The 26442-nt window shown below is 38.6% G+C and overlaps 1 protein-coding gene across 1 annotated transcript in view; it reads right to left on the bottom strand.

Annotated features, from left to right (window-relative positions):
• Positions 1 to 26442, bottom strand: part of PLXNC1 (plexin C1) — a 70572-nt gene that overhangs the window by 31171 nt on the left and 12959 nt on the right. The window contains exons 4-16 of the mRNA XM_050323503.1: positions 24702 to 24802; positions 19617 to 19731; positions 18455 to 18599; positions 14973 to 15042; positions 13517 to 13592; positions 13335 to 13388; positions 8758 to 8897; positions 7568 to 7747; positions 6230 to 6317; positions 5135 to 5341; positions 4825 to 5016; positions 1245 to 1344; positions 124 to 225 (exon numbers count right to left, since the gene is read on the bottom strand). Coding sequence (XP_050179460.1) covers positions 124 to 225; positions 1245 to 1344; positions 4825 to 5016; positions 5135 to 5341; positions 6230 to 6317; positions 7568 to 7747; positions 8758 to 8897; positions 13335 to 13388; positions 13517 to 13592; positions 14973 to 15042; positions 18455 to 18599; positions 19617 to 19731; positions 24702 to 24802 — 1570 coding nt within the window. The remainder of the gene's footprint in view (positions 1 to 123; positions 226 to 1244; positions 1345 to 4824; positions 5017 to 5134; positions 5342 to 6229; positions 6318 to 7567; positions 7748 to 8757; positions 8898 to 13334; positions 13389 to 13516; positions 13593 to 14972; positions 15043 to 18454; positions 18600 to 19616; positions 19732 to 24701; positions 24803 to 26442) is intronic.

The raw sequence follows: 26442 nt of genomic DNA, 5'->3' as shown, positions 1-26442 counted from the left end.
AACTCTGATCCAACACAAAAATACTCTAACAGCTACAAAATAAAAACGTTTATATAATGTGAGCTTCTTGACGGGTTCAGTTCAGAAATTATGCTTAAGCTCCGTAAAGCTCTTCAGACCTACCCTCGCGTATTTCCTTACGAATCTCATATTCCAGCAGTTCAAGTTGCTGACTCTGTTTACGAGTTAACTCTTTGGATTTGTATCGAGTAACTATGAATGCCGCTAAAAAGGAGGCAAAAAAGATTATGAGTATAAAAAAGGGCAGAACAGAAAACCATCATATAAGAGACATATTTTACTATTATTTTAAGAAACAGAAAGATCAGTGTAAACTTGGCACTCTCCAGGAGGATTAGTGTTTTACTGTTGTCAGTGTGCTAGTACCCATGAGCCTAGTTATCTGGATTTATACCCCAATGTTTAATAAAAATCATTCCTTTAACAAGGTCTTAGAATTGTCAATCCAACTTTATCTGAAAGTACAACACACCCTGCTACATAGAGCCTGCACAGTGAGACACAAACACTTCTACTAATAGGAACTTACTTAAGGTAGCACTGATTGAACAGGAAAAACAGTTGTTTTGAACAGGAAATCCACTTCTAAATTGTTATCCTCTCTAAAGCTTATTTTGAGAGCATAAAAGCATGAGATATGGTTCCTTTTTAAAATGAACTTTTTTAAAAATATGAACCAACCAAAAGATCAAACACCAAATCTTATTAAAATAAATGGAAATTTATCAAATATATAATCAGGTAAAAACATGCAAAAAAAAGGGAGTACTAAAAACAGGATGGGATAAAACTATTTACCTCTCTCCGTTTAGTAATGGCCCACAAGTTCATGAATGATCCAAATAAGACTGAGCAGAAACACCACAAACACTGCCTGAGGATAAGCAGTTTGTTAGGGAACATCTACCCAAGGGGCAGGAGGGTAGCCCAGCTTTGGCAGCTGGAAGGGACCAAGCTGTGACACAGGGATGTCAGTCCTATGGCCTGCTTGACTGTGAATAATCCCAGCAGAACAGACAGAACTACTTGTAATGTGCTGCAGTCTCACAAGATGGACTTCACCACCAGAACAGAGTTAACTTTGTTAACTCCCACTCTTATTGGGAACAGGGTAACACCACCAGACTGTTAGTTACAGTTCCAGACATGTAGGTATGTATGTGTTTGTGTCATGATTATACCCTTCAGCAAATCAAAAAATGAAAATGCACTATTGTACTTACCTATAATGACACCCACTACAATAGGTAGCAAAATAAGAACATACAAATATATGTACGATGATGTTGGTTTGACTTCATGCTCAAAATTTCCCAATTTGACCTGAAGAAAAGTAATGGTTGTGTTAATAGAAGACAGTTATTATATCAGTGCTTAAAATGACATTTAATGTGCTTAAAAAAAAAATATTTAAGGCACATAAGGACCATGGTAGATTATTGGGAAGACAGCAGCAATTCAGGAAAACATATGTCAACCAACATAAAATTAGCTTTTACTGTATTTGATGTTTAAGCAGGATAATGGAGCAGCAGTGATAAAAATCTGGAGGTCTCTATGCAGTATCACATTTTGTCATGCTCTTGCTGCAGACTAGAGCCCTCAAATGAATGACAAGAACTGGCCTCCAGCCGGCCAAGTGGCTCATGCACTTCAGAATCACTGCTAAACATTCTGGCATTTTGAAGCAAAGAAGGCACACATTAATAATTAAAAACATTCATATGCACTCACAGTGTTAACTCTGCTGAGCAGAAAAGTAGTGTAAGACTCATGCTAAGAATGAGGGAAGTAAAATTTTTCGTAAGACAACTGGCCCACAGCCCTCTTCCCTATTTCTTTGCAGAACTTTCTACCTCTTTATGTAGGATGTATAGCATTCCTGAAGGTCTTAAAAAATAAAAAAAAGCAACACACAAGACATGGACATCCCCCAATAGCCAGTGGGCTTGTCAAAGGCAGGACAGGCATTAATTCTTTGGAGTACATGAAAGTGCTGAAGCCTGCCAGATGCCAGACTGAGGCATTCACCACTGATAATTACGGCAGAAGAAATTTCACAAAGGAGGATCTCAAAGAGGACTGTGAAAGCACATAAATAAAGGGTAGCTAAGACTATAAACAGACTAGACATAAAAATATGCTTTGACACATAAAAAGAACACCACCAAGTGCCATGGATAGAAATGAGCTTGAGATAATTGAAAAGGAGGGTTGGGTTGAAATTATTTTGGGTTACAGCAGGGAAGGCAGAGATCTGGTGATTGCAATCACTGGCTTGTCATAGGAGGTGAGCAGCCAGGGCAGCTGCGGCCTGCCAACTGGATATTCACATCGAGCTACACAGAAACAAGCAAGCAAAAAACCCCCACAGGGCTGGAAGGATACAAAGAACAGAGACAAAGCAGATCTATTTCCTTCAGCAAATGTTACTTTTCCTCTGATGTTTCTATGTTTTCACAGTTCCTATAAAAAGTTATTTTGGTCTGAGCCTTCCTAGGATCCCATTTGCCTTTTCCAAGGCTTAAATGCATTGGTGGTTAAATACATTAACCATCCTGTGACTAATACACCTGCTTTTATCTACTCATGTCCAACTGCAAGATTCCTAAAGCAGAAATTTCTGTTACTCATCTTTGTTTTTTGAAACGTGAGACAAAGCATTCATTTAAATTTTTGGTCATATTTGGATTACCTTTAATCTTCACCATAACCTTCCTATGCAGTAGCCCCATCTCTTTCCTTATCTTTTATCTTGCTTACGAATTATAAACTAAATAAGATACACCTGAATCAATCCAATTGCTATTCCTAAACTAACTTCATTTTTCCGCATGACATTATAAAACCTCCTCTGGACTGGTAATGCCTCTGAGCTTTATGTCATCAGCAAATGTTATTAGTGCATGCCTTATTTTTGTGTTCAAGGCACTAGTGATATTAAATAGTATCTGCATGAACATCAACACTGCCCAAAGTCAGCTCCCCATGCACAGCATCCGGTTTTTCTAATTCTTACCATCTTCCTAATCACCATGTTAAGTCACCTGAGTGACTTTCAGCTACTTGTGATCTACCGCTTTTCTGCTGCTGAGGAAATCACTTATGTTACAAAACAAAGATATCTAGCATGATCTGCTTTCATTAAAAAAAGAAGTTGACAATTATCCCATTTTCCACTTACCTCCAGGTCTTTCATGAGTCTCTCATTCAAAATACATCATAAAGTTTTAGAGCTGGGATTAAATCAGCAAGCCTGCATTTGCCTAAGGTTTTTTTGTTTTGTTTTGGGGTTTTTTTTGTTATGTAAAATAGCAGTTTCATATTTGCTGCTCTCTAGTCAAACAGTGTGTTTCCTGACAGCACTTTTATCTAAAATCTTTCCTACTTAGCCTACAATATCATGTGTCAGTTCTTCAACAGTGCTGTGATAGCAATGACCCTGTTCCCGCTGTATTGAGTTGCTTGATCTATCTGAATCTTGCTTCCGTCACAAGAACGGCATTTTCTTCTCTGACAACTCTATTCAGACTAATCATTCTGTCTTTGAACCCACACTCAATATTCTCTTTCTTCCAGAAAACTAAGGCAAGATATACATTTATACTTGAGCCAAAATTATCTTTTATACCCACGTTATCCTTTCTTCAGTGGTCCTACTTCTTTATGATGATCTATTTATGAGATTTTAAAAAACATTTACTACTTTAAAAAACATTTACTACTTAAAATTTTTTTTGATGTTGAAAAAAAAATAACTTTTAAGGTACGAGAAATGAAATGTTACATCATAACTACTGCATTTGATTTGCCTTAGTGAAGTAGTGACCTTTCTATGACAGTCACTCCTTTAAAATCTGCGGGATAAGCATGTGATATTGCAAGGCAACATTAATATTTAAATGCAACACCAAACTCAGAAAGGCTTTTCCATGCCATAACTGGCTCAGACGGCAGGATCCACAGATGGGGGATCAGTTAACAGTGATACAAAGTCAAGAATAGCTTTGTTAATCTTTACTATGAGCCATATGCCTTGAATTCAATAGAGTTATTTCAGTTTTATACCACCACACACTGCAATAAGAGTCTGGCATCATTTTTCTTCCTCTTAAATGGTGATGATTACATTCTAAAAAATTTGTATCTTCATCTTACTCGGGGAGCAAATATCTTAAGCTGCAATTTAGCTCTGATATTCATGCTAATGTTCATATATTTGGGTTTGGCTTTGTGCCACGCGCTCAAAGCATTTCAGCTTTCCCAATGCACATTGAATTTCACCCCCTTTTTCATCCAGAAATGCCTTCTCTTCTGTCTCAGTGGTGATCCCAAAGACAGATCCTTGTCTGCTTTAGTAGGAAAAAGTGACTGGGAGGACACAATCCTTTTACTCAAGAACATATTGCAGAAGCAGATTGCTTACAGATCTAAGATGAGGGGTTCTGGAGACAGTGATGCTGTTACAGTGATGTCTGTGCTGCAGATAGAAGTGTGACAAGCTACTGTGCTCCTGGAGCTAACCTTGGACTGCAAAGCCTACCTCTGACACTACTGCAGCAACCAAACACAAAATGAACTCAGTATTGTCACTAGTACCTAAGCCAGGCAGGCGTACTTAGACGTGAGGAAGAAAACTGTACTACCAAGTATCAAGAGAGAAGAAAATGTATCCACTTCTACCCTGATAAAGAACATTCATGATGAGAACATTCATGATGAGAACATTCACGATACATTTTGCTTCACATGTATAAACATTCAAACACTTGTTGAATTGCAACAAAAGGGAACTGTACTTACAAAAACTTTCACTGTGGAAAAGTCAATCTTGTCTGTTCCTTCCCTTTTGAATTTGCACAGTATGGTGCTACGGTCTGGCTTTTTGGTAATATTTTGGACACTGAACCATATCTTTTTGGTCTGTGCACCAGTCATATAAGACAGATAAACCTCTACCTCAGTTTTAGAAATATTCAAGTTATCATTTTCTTTCTAGAGAGAAAAAAAAAATTAAGAAAATAAACAGTCACTAAATACAGAAAGAAAAAAAAAAAGTATCCCAAAACACTATTTAAAATAAGGCATTGTACATTATTACTTTCAAACTTACATATATTTTTAATTCTAGATCAGGATCCAGTTCAGTGTGCAGTTGGTAGTTAATGAACACTGGGTCAGGGTGATAGTGTAATTTGACACATGGTATAAAGGTAGTATCCACTTTTAACATCATATCAACAACTTTACCCTCAGTTGCATGGCTCAGGCTTGGTGTTAAGTAATGATATTCAGATGCATTGCCAGGACACCTAGAGACCTAGAAATGCAATAGCAAATTGTAGCAGTCATTAAGTACTCAGAAGTGGGTACAATTACAAACAGAGGCACTCAAAACTCATTTTAATGTCTTCCTGACTTCACACAGATACCTGCTAAACCTCTTCTCTGTGATCGGGGCAGGGCTGCACGAAGAGCACCCAGCAAAATTTCTGAGTTGAGCCTGTGTCTGCCTTCAAGCACATTTATCATACACTGCTTTAAGGCTGATTGCACACTGCTAAGGTAACTATTTCCTGCAGTGAGTGAGACAGGAATTGTGACAGCCATTTCTCCTTCCTTCCCCTTAATGCAGGTGACAAGAGTAAGACAAGCTCTCGAACTTAACTCCTGAGAGAGTGGGGTTGCTGCAGTCATTGTAGCATTGGGTCATTGTTTACTCCATTGGGTGATGCTGCTGTGTTATGGCCTCTGTGCCGCAAAGGGTCAACAAGATGCCTACCTTCGTACATACTTGGAGAAAAGATTTCATCCCAACATCAGCTACATCAGTCTGCTGCCCCTTCCTGAGGCAGTGGCACCATTTGGGTTCTCGGACCAGAGTAAGAGAGAAGTACAGAACCCCCTCTTCCAACAGACCCATATGTGGCTATTGGGGTGACTCAAGAAGGACAGATTTGGAATAACTCTCTAGACCATAAAAAAAAGGCTCAGGGAATTATGCAGAGAGTAGCTTACGTGTATCTGTGATTTTGTACTAAGAATGTGTGCAGCTGTAATCCTATAGGTGGTCATATTTATTTCAGTAGGGTGACTGACATGTGCCTGCAAGTGTTTGGCAATTATTGGTATCTCCTAAAACCTTAGGAACGAAACCTAATCCATCAAGAGACTTCTATCTGGTATTATAAAGGAGATTTAGACTTACTGTGAGGTTTGATCTCTGGTCATCTGAAATAATCACACTGTCCACCACATTAAAATTTCTACCAATTGTAGTAATTTTGCGGCCACCACTGAAAAAAAAAAAAAAAAAAAAGTTGTGGAGGAAGGGATGTTAGTATATGTGTTTCCACAGACAGACAAGTCCTGCAAGGCTTCAGCTATGAATAAACTACTCATGAGCACTTTGGTAGCAGATGATGAAGTCAAACTGCAGGACTAGATAATTTGACCTATGCAGTGTACTTCCACTCTTTTTTCATAATGTAATGGTAAGTATTTTTGCTACCTCAAAACCAAATTACATGATTGCATATACAGGTATACTCCTTTTCAGGGACTGTTCATCTCATTTTCTATTCATGCAGCCAAAGAACCAGACCATGATTTAATATTCTTGATGAAAGAGCATCATGGTATTTCACTGCCCCAGCACAGCCCAGCCTACGCTTAATTCTTGCCTTCTTCAGGACAAACCGATCGTGCCAGGCACCTCACAGGAGACATTCTTGGCAGTGTTCAGACCATCTGTCTCAGCACACACAATGGTGCTTGTGTCTGAGGGCTCTGGCTCACAATCTCTGCTGAACACAGTTGGAGTGGTTTAAGGTATTATTAATTTCCAGCTGCCTGAACTGCCTCTCACCTGGAGATGAGAGCATGCATCCTAGCTGCTCAGCTGCTGCAGCTGCCAGCCCAACTCATTACCTCAAATCCACACTTGATGACAAGATATCAGATTAAGAACCTGCAAGCGGGTAAAAACTGTGCAGGCACAGGGACAGGTGGAAAGCTGTGCTGAAAATATCTTAAAAACCACCCTGTAAGTCTTTCACCAGATCTGTGAGTCTCCCACAGAACAAGCAGAGGCTTGAAAAGGGCTCTTTTGGCTTTAGGGAAACCCATCAAAAAGTCTGCACATATCACGCAGGGGTGATTTTCACTTTATTTCACTGAAACTTTATACCGTTTTGCAGGTGAAGGGTATATTAGTATCAAGAAATCAAAGTTAATCGGAGTTAGAATTTATCCATGCTATCCATATTTTGGATTTAGCTTTAGTCTATTTTTGACTTCTGTAAAGGAGACCTGGGGTGGGCAGGAAGAAGTTTATAAAATCCTGCAAACACAGAATCCATCTTGCAGTTATCAAGTTAAATTATCTGTTAAATCAGTTTATGGGTGGAAATTCATCCTCCACAACAGGTTATAGCAGGCTTCCAAGTTTGCATCAGCTGCATCTGGCCAAGGGAGAAGGCTCATATTGGCTCAGTGCAACTACATTTGAACAAATACATAAAAAGTAGTGAAAGACAAAATTTACCTGATCCAGGAGGTATTTGGTGTGATTCTAGAACATGAAGGCAGTGAAACGTAATGCAGGGTCATTGGTGGTGAACATTTTTTCCCGTCAGCCTGTATACATATACTTTTGGCCTCTTTACGTGTTGGTGGGAGAGCAAATGTCATCTGTGTATCATTTAGCACATTTCTAACTTTAATGCTGGAGGAGAAAGAAAACAGACAAATATTGAAACACAGATGTCATTCATTGGTGTTACTGCTCAAAGTCTATAACCTACAGCAAATGACAAGGAGAAAAGAGATCTGGATCTCTCTCTGAGCTGCCAGGTGGAGACGGACAGAGAGAGGAGGGAGTTGAAAAGACAAAGTAGGGCTCTTTTGAATGAAGTTTCTATGTGACACAATAATCACAGAAGTCATTACCGCTAATTAACTTGGGATGAGGCTATGTAATGCAATGTGTGATTTTGCTGTTTACTGTGTACTTCTCTGTGCTACCAACATGGTCCATGAGCTAGCCAAGAATGAGAATCTTCATGTTCTTTTTCTTTGTCTCCTTTCTCCCTCCTCTTTTTCTCTACTTCCTGTCTTCCCTCCTTCTCTCCTTTTGTTTTCTGTGGTCCCCCAGAAATTCACTATTGAAGTAAAAACTGAACATTATTTTTTCAAGTGCTAGCTGTGTAAAATGGCCTTGGTAATCACAGCCAGCCATTGCAGCTGCACCTGAAAATAACTGATTCAGAATACGATAGCCTAATTATCTAGGGGATTACACTGTGCAATCATCAACAGAGAAAAGTAGGAGCTGTTGCATGAGATATTTTCTTCTGTGGCATGTTGTTTGTGCTTTTACAAGTAGAATCCTAGAATATATGGGGAATCTTTTGAAGCAAAGAACTATCAAACAAAAGCTGAGGCGTTCCTGTGACCTAACTTCTTCTAGTCTGCTAGGAGGCACAGAGGACCACAGGTACAGCACTGTCCCACTTTTACTGAGAGAACTGACCACCTACCCTTCCATTCCTTGTATTGCACCCAAACACCAAATTCATTTCCACTCTTTGGGAATTTAAAGTGGAAGTATAAGTAGAGAGATGTAGAGCTTCCCCTGCTCCTCTTACAAGTGTTCACTCAACCATATTGCTAGAGCAAAATGGGCGTAATTTTCACCATGAAAAGCAAACAGTATTATTTTTCAGTTTAACTCACACGTCTGGTTTACAGCCAGTGATTCCAGTCAATATCAGTTTTATGCCTGATGCACGTGTAAAGTTTTCTCCTTTGACTGTTATTTCACTTTTGCCTAATGTAGAAATCCACAAAGGTTCAATGGATTGAATACTGATATGCTATTAGGAAACAAAGCAAAACAAAATCTGGTTATAAACAGGCTAGGTAGATAAGCAACAGCTGTAAAAACAACTACCACTCAAGAATGCAGATTTTATGGCACTGGGATACACTTTTATTAATAATTTCAAATCTTGTTAAATTTAAATTCTGGGAAGCACTGTCAATCACAACTTCTTTACAAGCCAACCATTTTTATCGTCGCATTTTATATTTCAATTTATCCCATAACACAGTTGCCCAAAGGAGTCACAGTCTGACATACTGGAAGGCAGGTATCATAAAAACCCAGCTTGAAATGATACGTTTTGTGTGACCCCTGAAGAACTAAGAAACAATGCAAGGCAAAACCCGTGGTGCTGTCACTATGAGAGATCAGAGAACAAATGAAGGCATCTTTCATGACCTGAAAAGGGGAAACAGGGTCAAATCCTCGAATGGAAAATTGAGAAAGAGCCCCAGAATTAGCTTTACTAGGAAGTCTTTTCAAAGTCATGCACAGAACTAAAGGTACAGCACAACTGCGGGGGAATTTTTTGGCATTTCATTTTGATGCTAAGAAGTTCTCCAGCATTTAAGAACAACCCTAATTTACTCTGATGCCGCCACATTCTTACAGAAATGTGGCCAATTTTTTAACTGTGCTTTTCATTGTCTACATTTACTTGTTCTAACTTACTAACACTACTGAGCAAGAAGGGAGATGTTTTCCCTAGTGTATGTACTTGATACATTTGACAGCATCTCATGTTTAATCAGTGTTGCTGCTTCCCCAGTTTCATAATCACACAGACGGTTTCCTCTTTATCTATCTTTCAGACAACAAACTGAAACATTCGAAAAAACAGGAAAATACGCATATGAAACCACAAACTGTTTGGGACCTTCTCAAGTAAATGATTTTTAGCCTGACTTTAGACTGCCTATAATACTGGTTTAAATCGAGTTTTTAGAATATTGTGATTATCCTGATTTTTGCTGTGCACCCATGGATACATCCCAGGGTTCCTTCTTCCCGACCCTGTGAAGGGTCCTCTATGAGGAACTTCTAAGAAAGTCCATCCCACATGTTTTTCTCTACCCACTAATCCTTTAATGTACCCAGAGCAGCATTAAGACTTCAGGATAGCGGTCTAAGGGGACCATCAGGGTCACAACATCATCCTCTGCAAACACAGGCTTTGCCTATTTCAGAAAGGTCCCCAGCACGTTGTCCCCACATGATACTACAGTTCACTGAACACCAGAGCACTCCAGAGCTAATGTCACCTGTCACCACTGATTGAAAGCTTCGACTTTTGCCTTAAGAAATGGCAAGAGAGTGCAAAGGCTGAGGCCAGAGGGCTTGCAAAAGGGCCTCCAAGATGACCTCTGGTATGGATAATGGAGGAAGGCAAAGGAAATCCCTCACAAATAGCCTAAAGGGAAAAATTTACTCCCACGATTACCTGGGAATCAGTTTAACCCTTGGGACAGGACAACTGAAGCAGAAATCTTAGAGATTAAAGCCAGCAAACCACCAGTGCTTTTCATCACCTACACCTTGTCCTTCTGCTTGTGTCCAACCTCCAGTGCAACAAGGACAGTCAATATCCTCACACAAATCCAGAAGCCAACTACTATAGAAAGGAGTAAAACACTGCTTTGTGCTCTCACTGGTAACCAGCAGGGAGCCCTGAAGCACCAGAATACTGCAATATCACACAAACACACGGAGATCCCCCAGAGCTGCGTAAGGGCGGGGGACCCCAGTGAAGGAAAGGTGAGGAATCCTTTGCCCAGGGGTGCAGTGAGATGCTGTGATGCTTCAGGGCTCCCTCTGGTCTCTCTGCCAGCCTGCTTTGCTTCTTTTCTTACACCAAGAAGAAATCATGGGAAGACCTGTTCACTCTGGAAGTTTCAGTCCCCTCTGAAATCGCGCCTTCTCTGCGGCTACACCTGCCTCTCACCTCTCACTTCTCGCAGACTCCCTCGCAGCATCTTGCCTTGGACTCACGGAGTCATGGCACTGAGGTAAGCTGGCCTCAGCTACTCAAGAGCCTGATTCCCACCCACCTTGACTGCGACATTTTCCTCAGCAGCAAAAGAAACCATGAATTTCCTCATGAAATGCAGGAGGGACCCAGTGTTCTGGGGTCTGCAGTGCTCACTTCCCCAGCACCACAGAGCCGCTGACCTTCCAGTTGCTATGTGGCAGGGGGAGAGATGCCCAGTAGCAAGAGGGGAGACAGCAGAGAGGCAGAAGGATATTTATAAAAATCACTAGTTGTGAGGCATGTGATGAAAGTGTAAACATGCAAAGAGACATACAGAGAGTGTGCACCAGGTCCTCAGGTAATGTAAATCAGCACAGCCCTGTCAACTTCAATAGAGCTCCATATTTCTGAGCTGCAGCCACTTCCCCCTTCCCCTGGACAGCCTAACACTTCCCTAGGGCTGTGTAAACAACAGAAGCCACATCCTCAGGGGTGTGGTTAGCATGGCTGCAGGTCTTGGAGAGATATCTGGCAGTGGCCCAGGTTAAGCAGCCTCTGCCACCCTAGGGAGTCCCTCTCTGGCACAGCCCCTTCTGCACTGCTAGCACAGGACACCAAAGAACTGCATCAGGCAACTGGCCCAGATGGAAAATAACCTGCTGAAAGACAATGGTTATTTCCAGCCAAATCAGTTCCCTAGACAAGCATACTCAATCCAACCACTTCAACTGCTGCTCTCATGCAGGGAGGGGGAAGGTGAATGCATGGAAACCAGCAGCTGGAGTCAGGAGGAGGGCTGGGACTCCCACTGAAAAAAAAGTACATTAATCTAAATGCCCAGCTGGGGTTATGGGAAAACACAAATCCTCTTTCTCCACTCTCCAGCATGTTCTCCTTAAAGCACCAACAGTCAAAGGAGAGCACGATTTCAAAGCCCTGCAATTTCAAGCCCTCTGAATGGATCAATCACTTCTAAATAAACATCTGCCTTTGCACCGCCTCTGGTGCTTTCACTGCCTTGTCCATCACTGTCTTTCCAAGATAAGGCATGTGGAAGAAAGCCATCTCCCAGGCAATTCCAACTATTTACCAATGTCAAATTAATGCACTTGGAAGCAGAGCAAAGCAGAATTTCCTCTGTTCTTTCACCAGACATAATGCTTTAAATGCAGATCAAATCCAGAATATTAATGCTTAGAAGCACAAGTATTACAATCCTACCCGTCTCTGTGAAAAACAAAATGTATTTTGTGATTTTGTTTAAGAAATATCATCTGAATAGCTGAATTTAAGAGGTAATTTCTGCCTTCAGAGGTAAAAGTTTGCGTAGTTCTAATGAAACATTTAGAGATAAGAACACAGTTGCTATTTATAACAACCATGCATCACTCACAGAAAAGCTGAAACCAAAAAGTGTAGGAAGCAAATCTCTATATACTTACTCATCAGTCAAATTTCTCTTCACTACTCATTTCTTTCCTAACACCAGCATGTCAAAAGCAACCACTGATCAAAAGATCACTCAGTTTTATGAGAAAATAAAATCATGTTGGTTCCATAAAGAATGAAGGGATAACCTTGTGGTTAAAAGGGTGGCTTTGAAGCAGAAGGTTAAAGGGCTGGCCTATGAGACAAATAATTTAGATTGTACGCATACATACAATCTATATGATTTCCACAGAGAACTCAGCAACCAGATTCAGCAGGTACTCTGGCACCAGCAGCACTTCTTCCTTTCCAGTGATCCAGCTTGTGTGGGATAGATGGAGAGTAGCTCCATCTCTAGTTTTGTCTACAGCCTGGAAACAAGAAAACTTTTCTGGAAGTGTGAACTAGAGATTTACTAACACCCAGGGATTTCAGTTCCTGGACTCATCCTCTAGCCACTTCTCTGTTATGCAGAAACTGGGTGGCACATGCTCCCCTTCCTTCTGCTCCCCTGGCAGCTATGTTTCAGTAGAAACTGTGATCTGGCTGCATAAAATGAGGAAGAGGTTTCATACTCTGAAGTCAAGTTTCACAGAGTTGTCTGTGACAGCAGAACTCAAACATGTTTTTAAGTCTAGGTAAAAGATTAAGTCTGCAACATTCTCCTTTGTGGTGTTTTTTTTGTTGTTGGTCAGCTTACACATCCCAGCTCTCAGTGTGTTGGCTCCTGTGGAGTGCCTAAATACAGCATAGGGACTCTGGCATTTAAAGCAATATTGTAAATACTGCATCTAGAGGTAGGCATGTGACAATTGCAGTGCTCACTGTCTCAATGCCTGGATCTGAAACACAAGTTTTTGCTGGTACCTTTTAACACTGTAAAGCACTAAATAAAAAATAGTATCAACCCAGGTTCTGCCTACCAACTGACTGCCATATCTCTATTCTTTCTGCAAAGTGCTCTCACTTTAAATAAATTTCTCCCGCAACCCTCAGAACCTCAATAATGCCGATCTTAAAATGCTAACTAACCTCTGTTTTCTGTGCAGTGGTGATCCCCTTGGAAGCAGTTGCATTACAATTATCCTGAAAAAAAAAAAAAATCAGCATTTCTCCACGTCAGGACAAAAAAAGAGACAGACTGCTGCTCAGCCATAAAAAAATACAAGAAAAAGGCATCACAGGGGATTCCAGTTCTCCCCAACAAACTTCACCTGGCAGGTGGTGGCAGGAGAGACGCGATTCCATTTACAGCTGGCACATTCACCCTTGTGTATACAACGTGAGCAGCTGGTAACACAGAAAGAGAGTTTTTGTAAGACACAGGAACTCAATCTAGATTCAGACATTAATGTGAAATTTCAAGTGACAGAAAAGAAGCATAAACCCATGAGAACAACCTGGCAAACATGTAATGAAACGGATAAAACACATAACCTGTGTTTACCCTCCAAGCTTATTGTTCTATTGTGTTTATTCTGAGGAGAAATTTAGTATGAAATACAATCTGGGCTGAGATGCTGAAAGTCATAAATTTCAGAAAAAGCAGGAAGCAGATAGAACACTTTCAGTTTCATTTTGCTGTGATTTACTCCAGTTCATGAGTGGCCAGGTAGTACTTTTTAACCAGAAAAGGGCAGAAAATCATCACTGACTCTTTAACAGCTTGTCTGTGTGAGTAGGGCTAGCAAGTATTGCCAGTTTGCTATTGCCTTCTCTTACCAGCCTGTTGGAGACTACTTTGTCCCTATCTTGCTTTGCAATGGCTCTATAAGCGTGGAACAGAGCCAAGGGCAGCACAGTCCCTCTCCACACATGCTGAGAAATGCTCTGATTTAGAGAAAGAAAACTCCTTCCCTGTGTTGCCCCAGGGACAGGGAAGTGATATGCCACTTCCCAAAAAGCAAGAGTTAATTTCATTCCAGGTGCCTATGGATTAGCCTTTTTGTACAGGGGAGGAATGTTCTAAACAGGAACACTGTAGTTATCTATAGTATATATTAGTCAGATCTTTCTAAATATTAGCAACCTCCTATCATAAAGGATTAGGCCGTGCACTGGGTAGGAGTACTTCCTCTGCCAGCTCTCAAAAAGAGTGTGGCTCTGAAAAATAATGTGTGCAGAAGAATAGGTATTCATTACACATAGTAGCAGATTAGATGTTACTCTCTGGTTTAATTGTATTCATTAGCCATGGACCATATTTAAATTGCATCTGGGTCTAATAAAAAACAATTTCACAAAGTGACTTTTACAGAATCTCTTGACTCCTCTACTCTAGGTCTTATCCTGAGTACCAGGAATTCACCTTTTTCCCAAGGACAAAAAGGATGTTAATGTCATTGTGACATCCTTTATTATCTCTTCAGGCACTTGTCATAGATTCAGTCACTGTAATGACTCTCCTACGGTTAGCTGCCAGGGTCCCATTAAATGGGAGAGTCATCAGAAGAAGTAGCTCTCTAAGAACACACACACACCAAAAAAAAAAAAAAAAAAAAAAAGGAAAAGAGAAGGAGGAGGAAGTAGGGCAAGAAAAGGGATTTTACTATCTTCAGTGAAATGCAGTTCCTTAACAAATACCAAAAATAGAATGATGAATGACTTCAGTCCCCCATGCCCCACACACATCAACCCCTCAATGAATTTTAGCAAGAACCAGACTCTTACTTTTTTGACTGAAATGTTTGTGTGATATTCCAAGAGCTTGAGGACAGTGATGCTTCAAGAATTAGACAATCTGGAAAAATGTGCATGTTAGATATATGCTGGATTATCACAAGAAATAACTGTTGAAAAATAATATAGTTGAAAGCTCATGTGCCTTCAGCTGTTCTTTACTTGGTATGCACCTTCTCTCATGCATTCACTCCCACTTTTGACTGACAAAACCCCCGAGATTTTATCCTTCTATAGCACCCTTCAGCTGAGCTGTGCCAAGGCTTTAAACACACTCATTAATTAAGCTTGATGCCATCACTGCACAACAAACAAAAGTAATATTGTCAGGATACAGATAAAGAAATGCTACCATTAAGTAGGGTTATAAAATCATCTCCCAGAAAGCACACAGTGATATGTACTGTGGCCCAGCCAGACCCCTAATTCAAGTCTTCTAACACAACAGACTGTTCTACTGTGAAAGACCCCAACATATCATACTTCTGTCTCTATCTGTCTCAGAGACTTGGTTTCAAGAGTCTCCTTTTGTAATCTATGCAGTAGCAATTTTCATCCTATTTAAATCTTTCATGATTGCATGAGTCAATTTGCCATTACTTCAGCTAGCAATTACTATACCGACAATTCACTGGCAGCTGTGGTATGAAAGAGTATCTTCTCTTATGAGCAGAATACCACATCGAAAAGTAGAGTTAGATATATACCACTTATGCCATGGTCTCTTTCATCTGTGTGCCTGCAGATGTGTACATCTGTGAAATGAATGACTGCCTGAGATCAAATGAAACCCATGTGTGCAGACTTTTCTGGCTTCTCTATGCTAGGAAGTAGCTAGCTTTTAATCCAGGAGAGTTACACATATTTTAAGTATATCTACCTTGCAAAGGCAGACAAACCTTGCCTTTATCACAGCCTGGTTTATTCAGATGAAAACCAGCTTTGGTTACATCTACAGTTGTTAAATCAGAAGTATCTCCCAGCTCCACATGTCAGTACGGCACTTGCTGCACTTGGGTGCTCACTGCAAAGGTCACCTGAACTGCTTGTTAGAAACAGCCCTTGGGGATCATTCATACGATTAAATACCTTACTAAATGGATAGCAAAGGGTCTGAGTTTGATGGTATTTTTAATGCTTAAAGATGTGGATGAGTAGACACAGACATTCTGAAATCCTTCATCAAACATTTGCATCTCCAGAAATCTACTTATCTGCAGAAATCTGACATGCTGGCACACAATTGCCTAAATCACTTGCCTACATCAATATACGAGAAAGGTCTCAAGCCATGAGCTACAGAAAAACAGTACTTTGCTAGGAGTTGTAAGTAAAAACAAGGAATTTATCTCCTTCTGGCAAAGCTTGGCTTTTCTTTTAAGTTTGTATAAATACTTTAAAAACAACACCATCAAATATGGTTTCCTGATTCTGTCTGTGTTGAAATTAATGCAAACTCTTTTTTTCTGTATGGTCTGGGCTGACATTTTAAATGCACTGGACTGCACTGAGAAGCAGATATTTTCAAATTTATTTTTTTTTTGATAAATGGCACCTAAAGGAGTTTTGCAAGTGCATCCTCTTGTGAGACTGAGGTCACTTTACAAGAGGTACCATAAATGGAAAACATAACTTCACACTTGCATTATTCACTAATACATCTCAGCTCATAGGAGCACATGAGTGACAGTAATACCGGCAGACCACAAGCTAACCTCACAGCCTTCTGGTTAACACTGTAAAAAGACTCATTTTTGGCAGAAGGCAAAGGTAAGGCATGCTGGCTTCCATAAAACTGTACTCTGAAATCCTGCTAATGGAGTTAAGAGAAAGCCTTAGTTCAAGAAGACAAAGAACCAAAACAATATACCCCATAATTACAAGAAAACATAGCTTTTGGGACTGGGTCAATAAAGATCATTTTCCTCTTTTCTAATGCATTTTTCCCTCTTAAAAATCCACTTAACAGTGTTTACAAAAGGTAGCTTACTTAATAGACTAGAATACCTATGGATATCACTCTAGCTGTCACCTCCTAGTGACAGACAGTCTTTCCTCAATTCCCAAATCAGTGTTGGATAGGAACTTGAGACAACATTTCTATGATGCCAGAACAGCTTTTCCCATACAAAGGCCAAAGGTTCCTGAGATCCAAGGAGCCTCCTCCAGGGGAGCAAGGGTTTCCTGAGAGAGTTCTTTTGTAGGACTGAGCTCTTCAGAAAAACAGGTCCTTGTAAGTTGGGGATAACACTTCATTTGTCTTTTTTACACAAAGATTTTATAAGGGAATCAGATTTATGCAGAGTATTCCATGTCTTTTGGGCTGTATTACTGAGCAAAAGATAGAGGCAGGCATTTATCTGAATCTTCTGTTTCCTCTCCAAGTCACTTAAGAGCACATGGTATCCCTTCAGCTTGCTATCTGTCCCTCTCTCTTGCATTCTAACATAAGCAACTTCAAGAAGTTATAAGGTCAAACTTCATTAAAAAAGCTTTGTGCTTCTATACAGACTCTTGCAGAAATGCAAGAGGGATGTTTCCCTACCTTCAGTCAAATACAACTCTAGTGTTAAGGATTATCATCTGATCTTTGAGACCAAAGCCTAAAGAATAGCTCAAGAGTCTAGACATTTAGCAATTTACTATCTCATTCTAGAACTTGTAGCTGTTCGTAAGATACACAAACCAGATCACAAGTATCACACATTCAATACAAATCACTTGGGCCTCTAATTCTGAGAACTACTGGTGAACAAAGTAGTACTGGATTCATTGCAAAATGATTCAACCAATAATTCAGAAAGATGAATGAAATCAAGTCAAAAAGATGTACCCACCAAATCGCCCCTGAACCATATATTTTTCTACTAATCCTCTACATTGGACAATCACTTTCTCAGTGTCTAAGTTAGGTTGAAACAGTTCATTAAATCTTAAGGTTATTTACTGTACAGACATTTATAATTAAATTCTCTTTTTATTTATGCCAGTACAGTTTCTTGCAAAAAAAAATATTCTGTTTACAGATAAGAAAAGAGTTAAAATAGGCTTATTTGTCAAGGGAGAGCACTAGACCAACACTGCTTTCATTGCTCCAGTCAGTTTGATTGTCATTGCAGTTATCTCAAGTTTCCTTAGACAGTTATTAATGGCACAACGCAAATAAACATACTAGTAATGCCAAAACACTGCACTGCTATAGGATGAATGGAAGAAGCTGCTTCAAGACACAGGGTAACGTGTTATTACTTCTAAAAAGGATTCCACATTAACAAAACTTTCATCACCAAGAACAGTGTGAGTATACTCAAATCACTTGATAAAATGTGAATTATTTTTCTTCAATGACATTTAATAAAAAGCATTATGTACTCTCATACTCATTAGGCCTGTATTTATGCAGTACTCCCCAGCAATAAGGGACAGTGAATAAGCACTAAATACATGTAATTGTATGTAATAGTAAAACATACCATTATCAGTTATCATCGGAGTGGTTAAATTGCAGAAGCAGGACGAATTTTTCAGCACTACATTTTCATAAAATATTTCAACAGATGTTACAATTTTTATCATACAGAAAGTAAGGATTTTGCTTACATTTGCAGTCACAACAACCTATAAAACAATAAAAACAAGAATATAACAAGTTTTTTGTAATACTTGCTAAGTCATCACCTTGTCTTTACAGAAAGTGACAAACTATGACATGTACAAAATGAAAATTTTTGTGGTGGAAGCAGACAATTCACTAGGTAGGCTCTCAAAGGAGTGCAATTCTCCCAAACTGAAGAAACAATACAGAAAGAATTCTGAAAGGAAGAGCATTGCTTACTTCCAGAAATTAAATAGATTTGTACAATATGTTAGGGGAGCAATCTGAAATAATTTTGAATTTTAAAACTAGAATTTTGCTCTAACAGTGTTATACGCTGTTATATTCCTTTAAAAATATTTGAGTAAAAATACACTCAGATCCTCAGAGAGAGACATCGTTTGCATACATAAGCAAAGCACACTTAATTATGAAACAGAATTTGTATTGTAATGAATTATCCTTTGTTTTTGGCTGAGAGCACTTTACAAATATGATCACATTAGTGTATTCAATCAGGAAATCAGAAACAATAGCGTGCAGATTAAGTGGCTGGTCACAAGAGTTGACAATCAAATACTCAAGGCTGTGGGTGCTGTGAACAGATACAGAGTAAATACTAATATCAAGCACTTAAAAGATGCATTTGTGTTAGCATATGTGTCCCAGTGAATGTTTTCTAACTTGTTACAAAGCTCAGAACTTACATAATGCACTTGATATATAGTTACTGGAATATTTAACATAGCTGATACAGTGATACAACAGAAACATTGCCTTCATCAGCATAGTGAGTATTTGAATTTTTGACTCAACACCATGAAATATAGCTTCAGGATACATATCATAGGAGAGGAAGAGAATATTTATCTAATTGACACATTGAACTTAGTGAGATTTCCAAGACATTGGCCAATTGTTGAGGTAAGAAGCACTAATATATGGATCATGGTGACGAAAGAAGAGAAGCTGCAATAAGCAACAAAACCACACATTTTAAGTCACAATAAACAAACATACATAAAACTGGGTGTACATACCTGATTTTTGGCAGGGAAACTTAGCAGGATTTCCAGATCTTTACTGGGTGCATGTGAAATGTTATACCAACCATTTATGCTGTTTGAATGTGTACAATTTTCTTTTAATGTGCACCTAAAAGTATACATAAAATTATACTAGCCTCCTTATCATGGCTTTGACTTCAGACACTGTACTTCAGCTTATTTAAAGTTATTGATTTTTTACAGAACTAGTATTGATTTTTTTACAGGAATATGGTTACAACTGCAAAAAGCTTCAGTAAAATCTTCTGCTTATCAAAATAAATTACAAAGCATTGATATATGCTTGAGGGTCTTGATTAAATCCATGGGACTCAAACAAGTATTATATCTTTGGCCAGTAACAGCGGAATTGGTAGCCTGGGATGGAACTCATCACCCCCAACTTGATTTCTTCATGGTACAGTTGTAGATCTGACCCCCCTCCACCGACATGCCCCACTCCCCCACTCCCCTGTTGGTTCCCTCTACAGTTTATGGGGAGAAATACATTCTTTTAGGGTGCAATTCACCTAACCTATTTTAGACATTCAGACAAAGATGAAATGAACTACACTGTAGAAGCTGCTCATCCTCTACAGAGTATAAGAAGAGATGGGGGTGAAGAGCAGATGTACAGCTATGCTACAAATGTGTATAGTTGATGAGATGCATCCTCCTTCCTAATTTTCTTTGTCATCCACTGATATGAATGGTAATCCTTCCCTTTTATGTCAGTGCACTTGGTTAAAACCACCAGATTTGAAAAGGTAGTTCAAAATAGATTTCTTTGTCTTCAAGCATAAAATCCATTTCAGAAGTAGGATGGCACAAAGGAAATAAAAATGTTATAGATGCCAAATCATAGGAAAAAGAAAATACACTGCGGAAATTAAGGAAGAATGAGGAAACACTGAGATAAACAAGCACTACAATGATTACATGTTATAACATGTTATAAGAAAAAGAGAACATAGGCATACAAATTAGATGCACAGTCACTGAGTTAGAAAGGTGAATCCTTAAAATATTGTCTGTTTTCAACAGTTAACGAACAATTCATAGATTAACTCCAAGTAATTTCATATTGTTAGCAATTAAAGTAAGTGCTAACTGAATATATCTTCATGTTTTCATATTGAGTATTTATAAAGATAAAATATTTATAAATATTAAACATTTATTGAATATTTATAAATAAATGTAACACTTAATATTGTTTTAATCCTACTTTTCTACCAAACATAGATGATGTATAGCTTCAATCATATTATCATTGATATGTGCCTTAATGAGCCATTCCTTTGCTACAAACTAGAAATGAGTATATAGTTGCAAAGCATGGTCATTTTTTATGAGAAGCTCACTGGATAAATATATTTCACAAGCAATGTGTTTTTTCTCCAGAAGGAATAAAACACAAGAATGACTTTTAACAAAAATATCCACCATTTTCCAGAATGCCCAAAGTAACCTCACAAACCATAGATACCATAAAGTCATTTTCTCTGTAGATCAAGTCACTGGCAACTAGAATGCAGTTGAGTACAAGGTCACTTCCTCTGTGGTCTAACTCAGGAAACTGAGTTCCTGCTGTACAAGAACCTGGTAAGGCTTTGCAGCTGAACATATTCAGATCATAATGATAATGTAATAAATTGGGACTATATGCCTAACATATTTCAAACTGTCTGAACTAGAACAAATTTCAGTCTCATTTATATCTCTCTTCACTGATTACTGAGATCACAAAAGTCCATTAGCATAACAGTTTAGCACTAGAGTTTCAGAACCACAGAGGATGGGATCTGTCATCAACAGATGTCCATAAACCAGATTCTCAGATACGTACAGGCAGGTAACTCGCACTGGTAATGATGTATGGAAGCAAGATGTTTTACAGTTTCTGACAGGCTGAGGATTATAAAGGTAAATTTGAAAGGCAACACATTCTGCAATACTTGGCACTAAAGTGTATGTATTTCAGTGACACTAATACTAATATATTAAAAAAGAAAAATGTCAAGCTGAATATTTACAACTGTCCTAGGACAAAGTTATTTGTTTTCTTAGACTGCCTGAGGAACAAGCAGTGAACTTGTTTCCCTCATCTGGAATGAAGAATCTGAGAGTTTAATAGCAAAAGTAGCAATGCCACACAGGACCCAGGGTTGTCCTTGCCTTTATGTCATGAAAAAGGCATCTTTTCTTGCTCTAAAAGCTGACCTTTAACACTCAAGCAATGTGCTACGGAGAACAGTCATATTCATAGGAAGCAGTGACATCTGATGCCCCTCAGCATAAATTCTCACAATTGCCCTGCACAGATCAAAAGTAACATGAATTCCACTCACCTAAAGAGGAAAAAGTTTTATTATATCCCTATTTTTAGAAAATTGATATTGACTGCAAGCACATTGGAATGAATATAACAGATAAATATTATTTGTGAACCATATGGTTCAGAAAATTAACATACAGACTCAGACAACTACTAAGTCTGGCTTTCTTGGAAAGATGAAGTGGACCCTATATCAGTATGAAGATATAAGGTATGAAACCTTTGGGTCAGATTTCAGACACACATAGATATGTATAGAGAGAAAAGCAGTGTGAGGATTTTTTTAAAATTTTTCACAGTAAGCTAGTTCTTTATACTACTAAAGATTCCTCTGCACAACTGGAATTGAGTTCTTCTTATTCCATTATGATAAAACAATATCTGTGCATACTCATTCATTCATATTTACTTAAGCCTCTGCTTCACTGATCTTGTATTAGCCGCAGATTCTACAGTGTTTGCCCTCTCTGCCTTGCTAAAGCATACTGATTTCCTCATGGAATGAGAACGTGCTTTCAGAGAAAGTTTTGGCTTCCTTCTTTCTCCAAGGTACCAGCCTCTGAATGAAGTCTACAGATGTCCCATATACTGACCAAATTCAGAAGTAAGTCTGGTCTTGTCAGATAACATATTGTGACATTTCCATAGGAAAAATTCATGTAAAACATCAGTGCCTTGTATTAGAGTTGTATTTCAGCATAATTCAGGTAAATTTGATTCATCTATATAAAACCTGTAAAGATTGCAAGAAATCACACAATGCTATGACTAATTGTTTTGAATGATTGTAAGTGAAAAGGAGAATTTATATATTTGTCGCTATGGAAGAAAGAGTAGAAATAGGAACAGCAGAAATGTTTTGTTTAACTTTGTTTTCTCTTGCAATGGATGTGCAGATTTTTTCTTTAAAAAGAGCTCTCTCTTCGTAAACCAAATATTTAACGATGCAAAGTGTTTAACAGTAAAAAATTACATGCATGTTGAACAGGAGTCATCTTATACTAATTCATTTTTTCACCAAAAGAGTAAATTATTTCTGTTTCAACCAGGCGGAAACTTTTGGTGATTCCCCTCAAAAGTAGGGGATTCACTGACTAGTAACTGTTACTCACAGACTCTTTATAAGGTAACTAAAAGCCTGAAAAGCTTAGCACCGTTACACAGACAGTTTCTAACAAGGTAGCAAAAGAGAGTTTGAAGAAAATACATTACAGAATAAACACCCACTCTCTTCTAATACCTTTGCAAACATACAGTAGCAGGTCTTCAGCAAAATCATGTTTACATTGAAACAAACCAAAATGGGTAGTATTAACCTTCTAAAAGAAGGCTACTAGTGAAATTCTTCAAAAATCCATCTTACAGCCACTTCGGTTTAAGGTTTTAATCGCTGAATGAACTGGCATAAGAGAAGGTTTACACTGCCAACATTTGCTGATGATACAAAGTTGGGAACATTAGCATGTAGATGAAGATAAGAATATCACACAGGAAAACTTGGATAACCTTCCACATGGGATGGCATTTCAAAGGATAAAGTACAAGAACATGTACCTAGAGCAGTAAAAATCTCACAACCCATGTGTTATAGACCGGAAACTCATCAGCTGGAAAGAAAACAAAGAAAGAGAAGGACCTGGGGGCATTATCTGATCATGGATGATTGTGGCCCATCAATGTGATGCTGTTATGAAAAAGACATTTGTGATCCCAGAACATACTAAGATGCTTCCTGGACACGCTGATTAAACAACATTAAGCAAGACACAGTTGAAATTTCTCCCGGAACAATGTGACAGTCCTGGCCACCCTTATTTTAAAAGGATGCATAAATTTCACAGAAGGGTTAATGGAGTAGAGGTAAGAAGGGAGTATCTTATGTGAGATGATCTCAGTGAAGTTTGCTGTGTTAGCACATCAAAATGAAAGCAAAGAGAGATTGTTTTCACAAAAAATTTTTAAGAGGTAAGTGTAAGGGAGGGGGGGAAACCTATTTAGGCCAAGGTGATGTAAGTAACATAAGTAAGTATAACCTGTCCAAAAACACACACATGATGAAAAAGAGCAGATATATTTTAACCAGAAGAGAAATGAGACTGTTAGGTAGCCATACAACCAGGACAGGGAGGACAAAAAGCCTATCTAAATTTATGATGGTCATTGATAAGTTTCTTTGTTTTACATGATGTGGTTGCTTGCAATTGCCAAGACTGGGCCTGATGACCAAGGAATTTCTCCAGTCCAGGTCACAGATAGCTTTCAAACCTGCTTCAAATGTATGAATGAAGTATTTAGAAAGAAATTCTCCTCCGGCCTAAACCAAAGGCAGAGGTTTCAAAGCAAGGAACTATCAATCCTGAAGCACATCTGAGCACTCTTTTCTCATTCTCACATACAAGATGCTCCCAGCTATTAAGATGCTTCAAGCACAAGTATACAATTTCATCTCTCAATCAATCTGGAAAACAAAAATATCTGTTGTAAAAGCAAAATAATTTAATATTCTTAGCCCAACATATATTTTATGGGTAGATCTCAAAAATCTGAGGGTTACATAGCCTTCAAAAGGTACAGAGTTCCCTTTCACATGACAAGAAAGTGTCTCATATTTATGGCTATGACTGATTCTGTAAAAATTCAGTAGATAAAATCATGATGCTGAACAGTCCCAAGCCAGTCAAAATGTACACTGACTAATAATGTTCTGCTTTTATATGACAGTCTAAAATACTAAAAAATACCTTTGATTCAAAGAACACCAACCACAGTAGGGATCCTTTGCAGATAAGCATTCTTGCTCAGAAGCGTATCTACTGCAATTTGCTACTGGTATTCTTCTCACCTGAAACCAAAGAATGCAGTAACACGCTGAATTAAAATATACTCCATAAACAGGGAATTTAATGGTTACCATTAAAAATCTGACAGCAACCAAGCACAATTCCTTTGGGGAAGTCTCCTTACGGATTCCCCTCTGCCAGAAGACCTTTGGATAGAAATATGCAGCCTATTTTGCACACGCTGTATTTTGCCATCAGATAATGAAACACCTCTGACAATAACAATTTGGTTCTACTACTCAAAGGCCAGCATGGGCAGATTAATGCAAGAAAGACTGATTAGCATAGTGAATTATAGATAATAATAGAAAGGAGGTGTATTTTACAAATAATGCTCTGCTTAGCAGAGCACCATTTTCCTCTCCTCAGAACTGAGATATTTAAATGATTGATGAAGGTGCATCCAAAAATGCATGCGCATAACAAAATGCATCTGTGTTTGCATCACCATGTCAGGTTACTGCATGTGCACACTAGAACAAACGCATGCAACTGCTCAGCATGCATGAAAATGCCATTTCAATAAGTAAAAGTAGATAATCGTGGCTATATGGTATGTATCTATACTTGTACATTCAGCTTGAATATCCTAGCCAGCCATTTTCAGAAAAGGAAAAGAAAAAGAAAAAGAGAAAGCTGATTACAAATACTGAATACAGATACAAATAATGTTATTAATAACAATGTGAATTAATGATCTTAGTAAGAAAAACTAATTCAAACCTTTTTTTTTCTTTTTTACAAATTCGCAAGAATTAAAAGTTCCTATATTTTGTGAACAGAAACAAGGATATATGGTTTTCTGCCATCCATATATTGTAAAATTCAATTTATCTGCAGGTGTGCGAGATAATCAGTTCAGAAACCAGTCAAAACTCCAGATTACTAGCAAGTTAAAAAAGACAATGTAGAAGCCTTAATTCAGTTCCAAGAGATGATCAGAGAGGCATATTTATTCCTAAAAGCTGTTGTTTCTCTATAACAACTTGCTCGTTTACCAAACCTAAAGAAAATTCAAGTCTTACTTTAAAAATCTACATATACTTTTGACTGAAATTTTGATTCCTTCTGCATTTGTGATAGATGATTTATATCAGTCAGGGGTTCTCCTACCAATTTACCCCCACTCTGAGACAGCAGGCTAAAATGCTATGCTCACTGCTGGAAAAGTCATTTTATCGTAAATGAAGGTAATTAAGTGCTGTGTGAAATCCTGTCCAGCTAAGATGGACAGCCAGCTCTTGTGTTTTCAATGCCATCTTCCCCACTGCTGGTGAGACAAAGGGATTTTCTGAGTTGCTGCTCAGTAGTCCTGCTGCAGAATGTGCTGCAACAACTGCACCAGCTCCTGGGAGCCACTCACTGCTTGACATGCAGTTCCAACACGTTTGCTCATGTGCAGCAGCTCTCAGTGACTGCTGATCTCCTGGCCTCACTATGCATACACTTTACTCACTTCTCATTGTGCTTTTGTTTTGTTCTGCTCTTATAAAGTCAATGTCTAACTGAAGACAATGGGAATTTTATCACAGATTTCAGCTTTATTGCTGATTTCATAACAACTAAGACTTCAAAGCCATCTCTCAAATTAAGAGATTTCTTCACATTAGGAACTCCTAATGGACTGGCAAACCCTAATCTA

Source organism: Myiozetetes cayanensis, unplaced genomic scaffold (genome assembly GCF_022539395.1).
Source record: "Myiozetetes cayanensis isolate MyiCay16 unplaced genomic scaffold, myiCay2020 scf3, whole genome shotgun sequence".
NCBI lineage: Eukaryota > Metazoa > Chordata > Aves > Passeriformes > Tyrannidae > Myiozetetes > Myiozetetes cayanensis.
The sequence above is the reverse complement of the archived record's forward strand: the minus strand, read 5'-3'. Positions and strand labels throughout refer to the sequence as shown.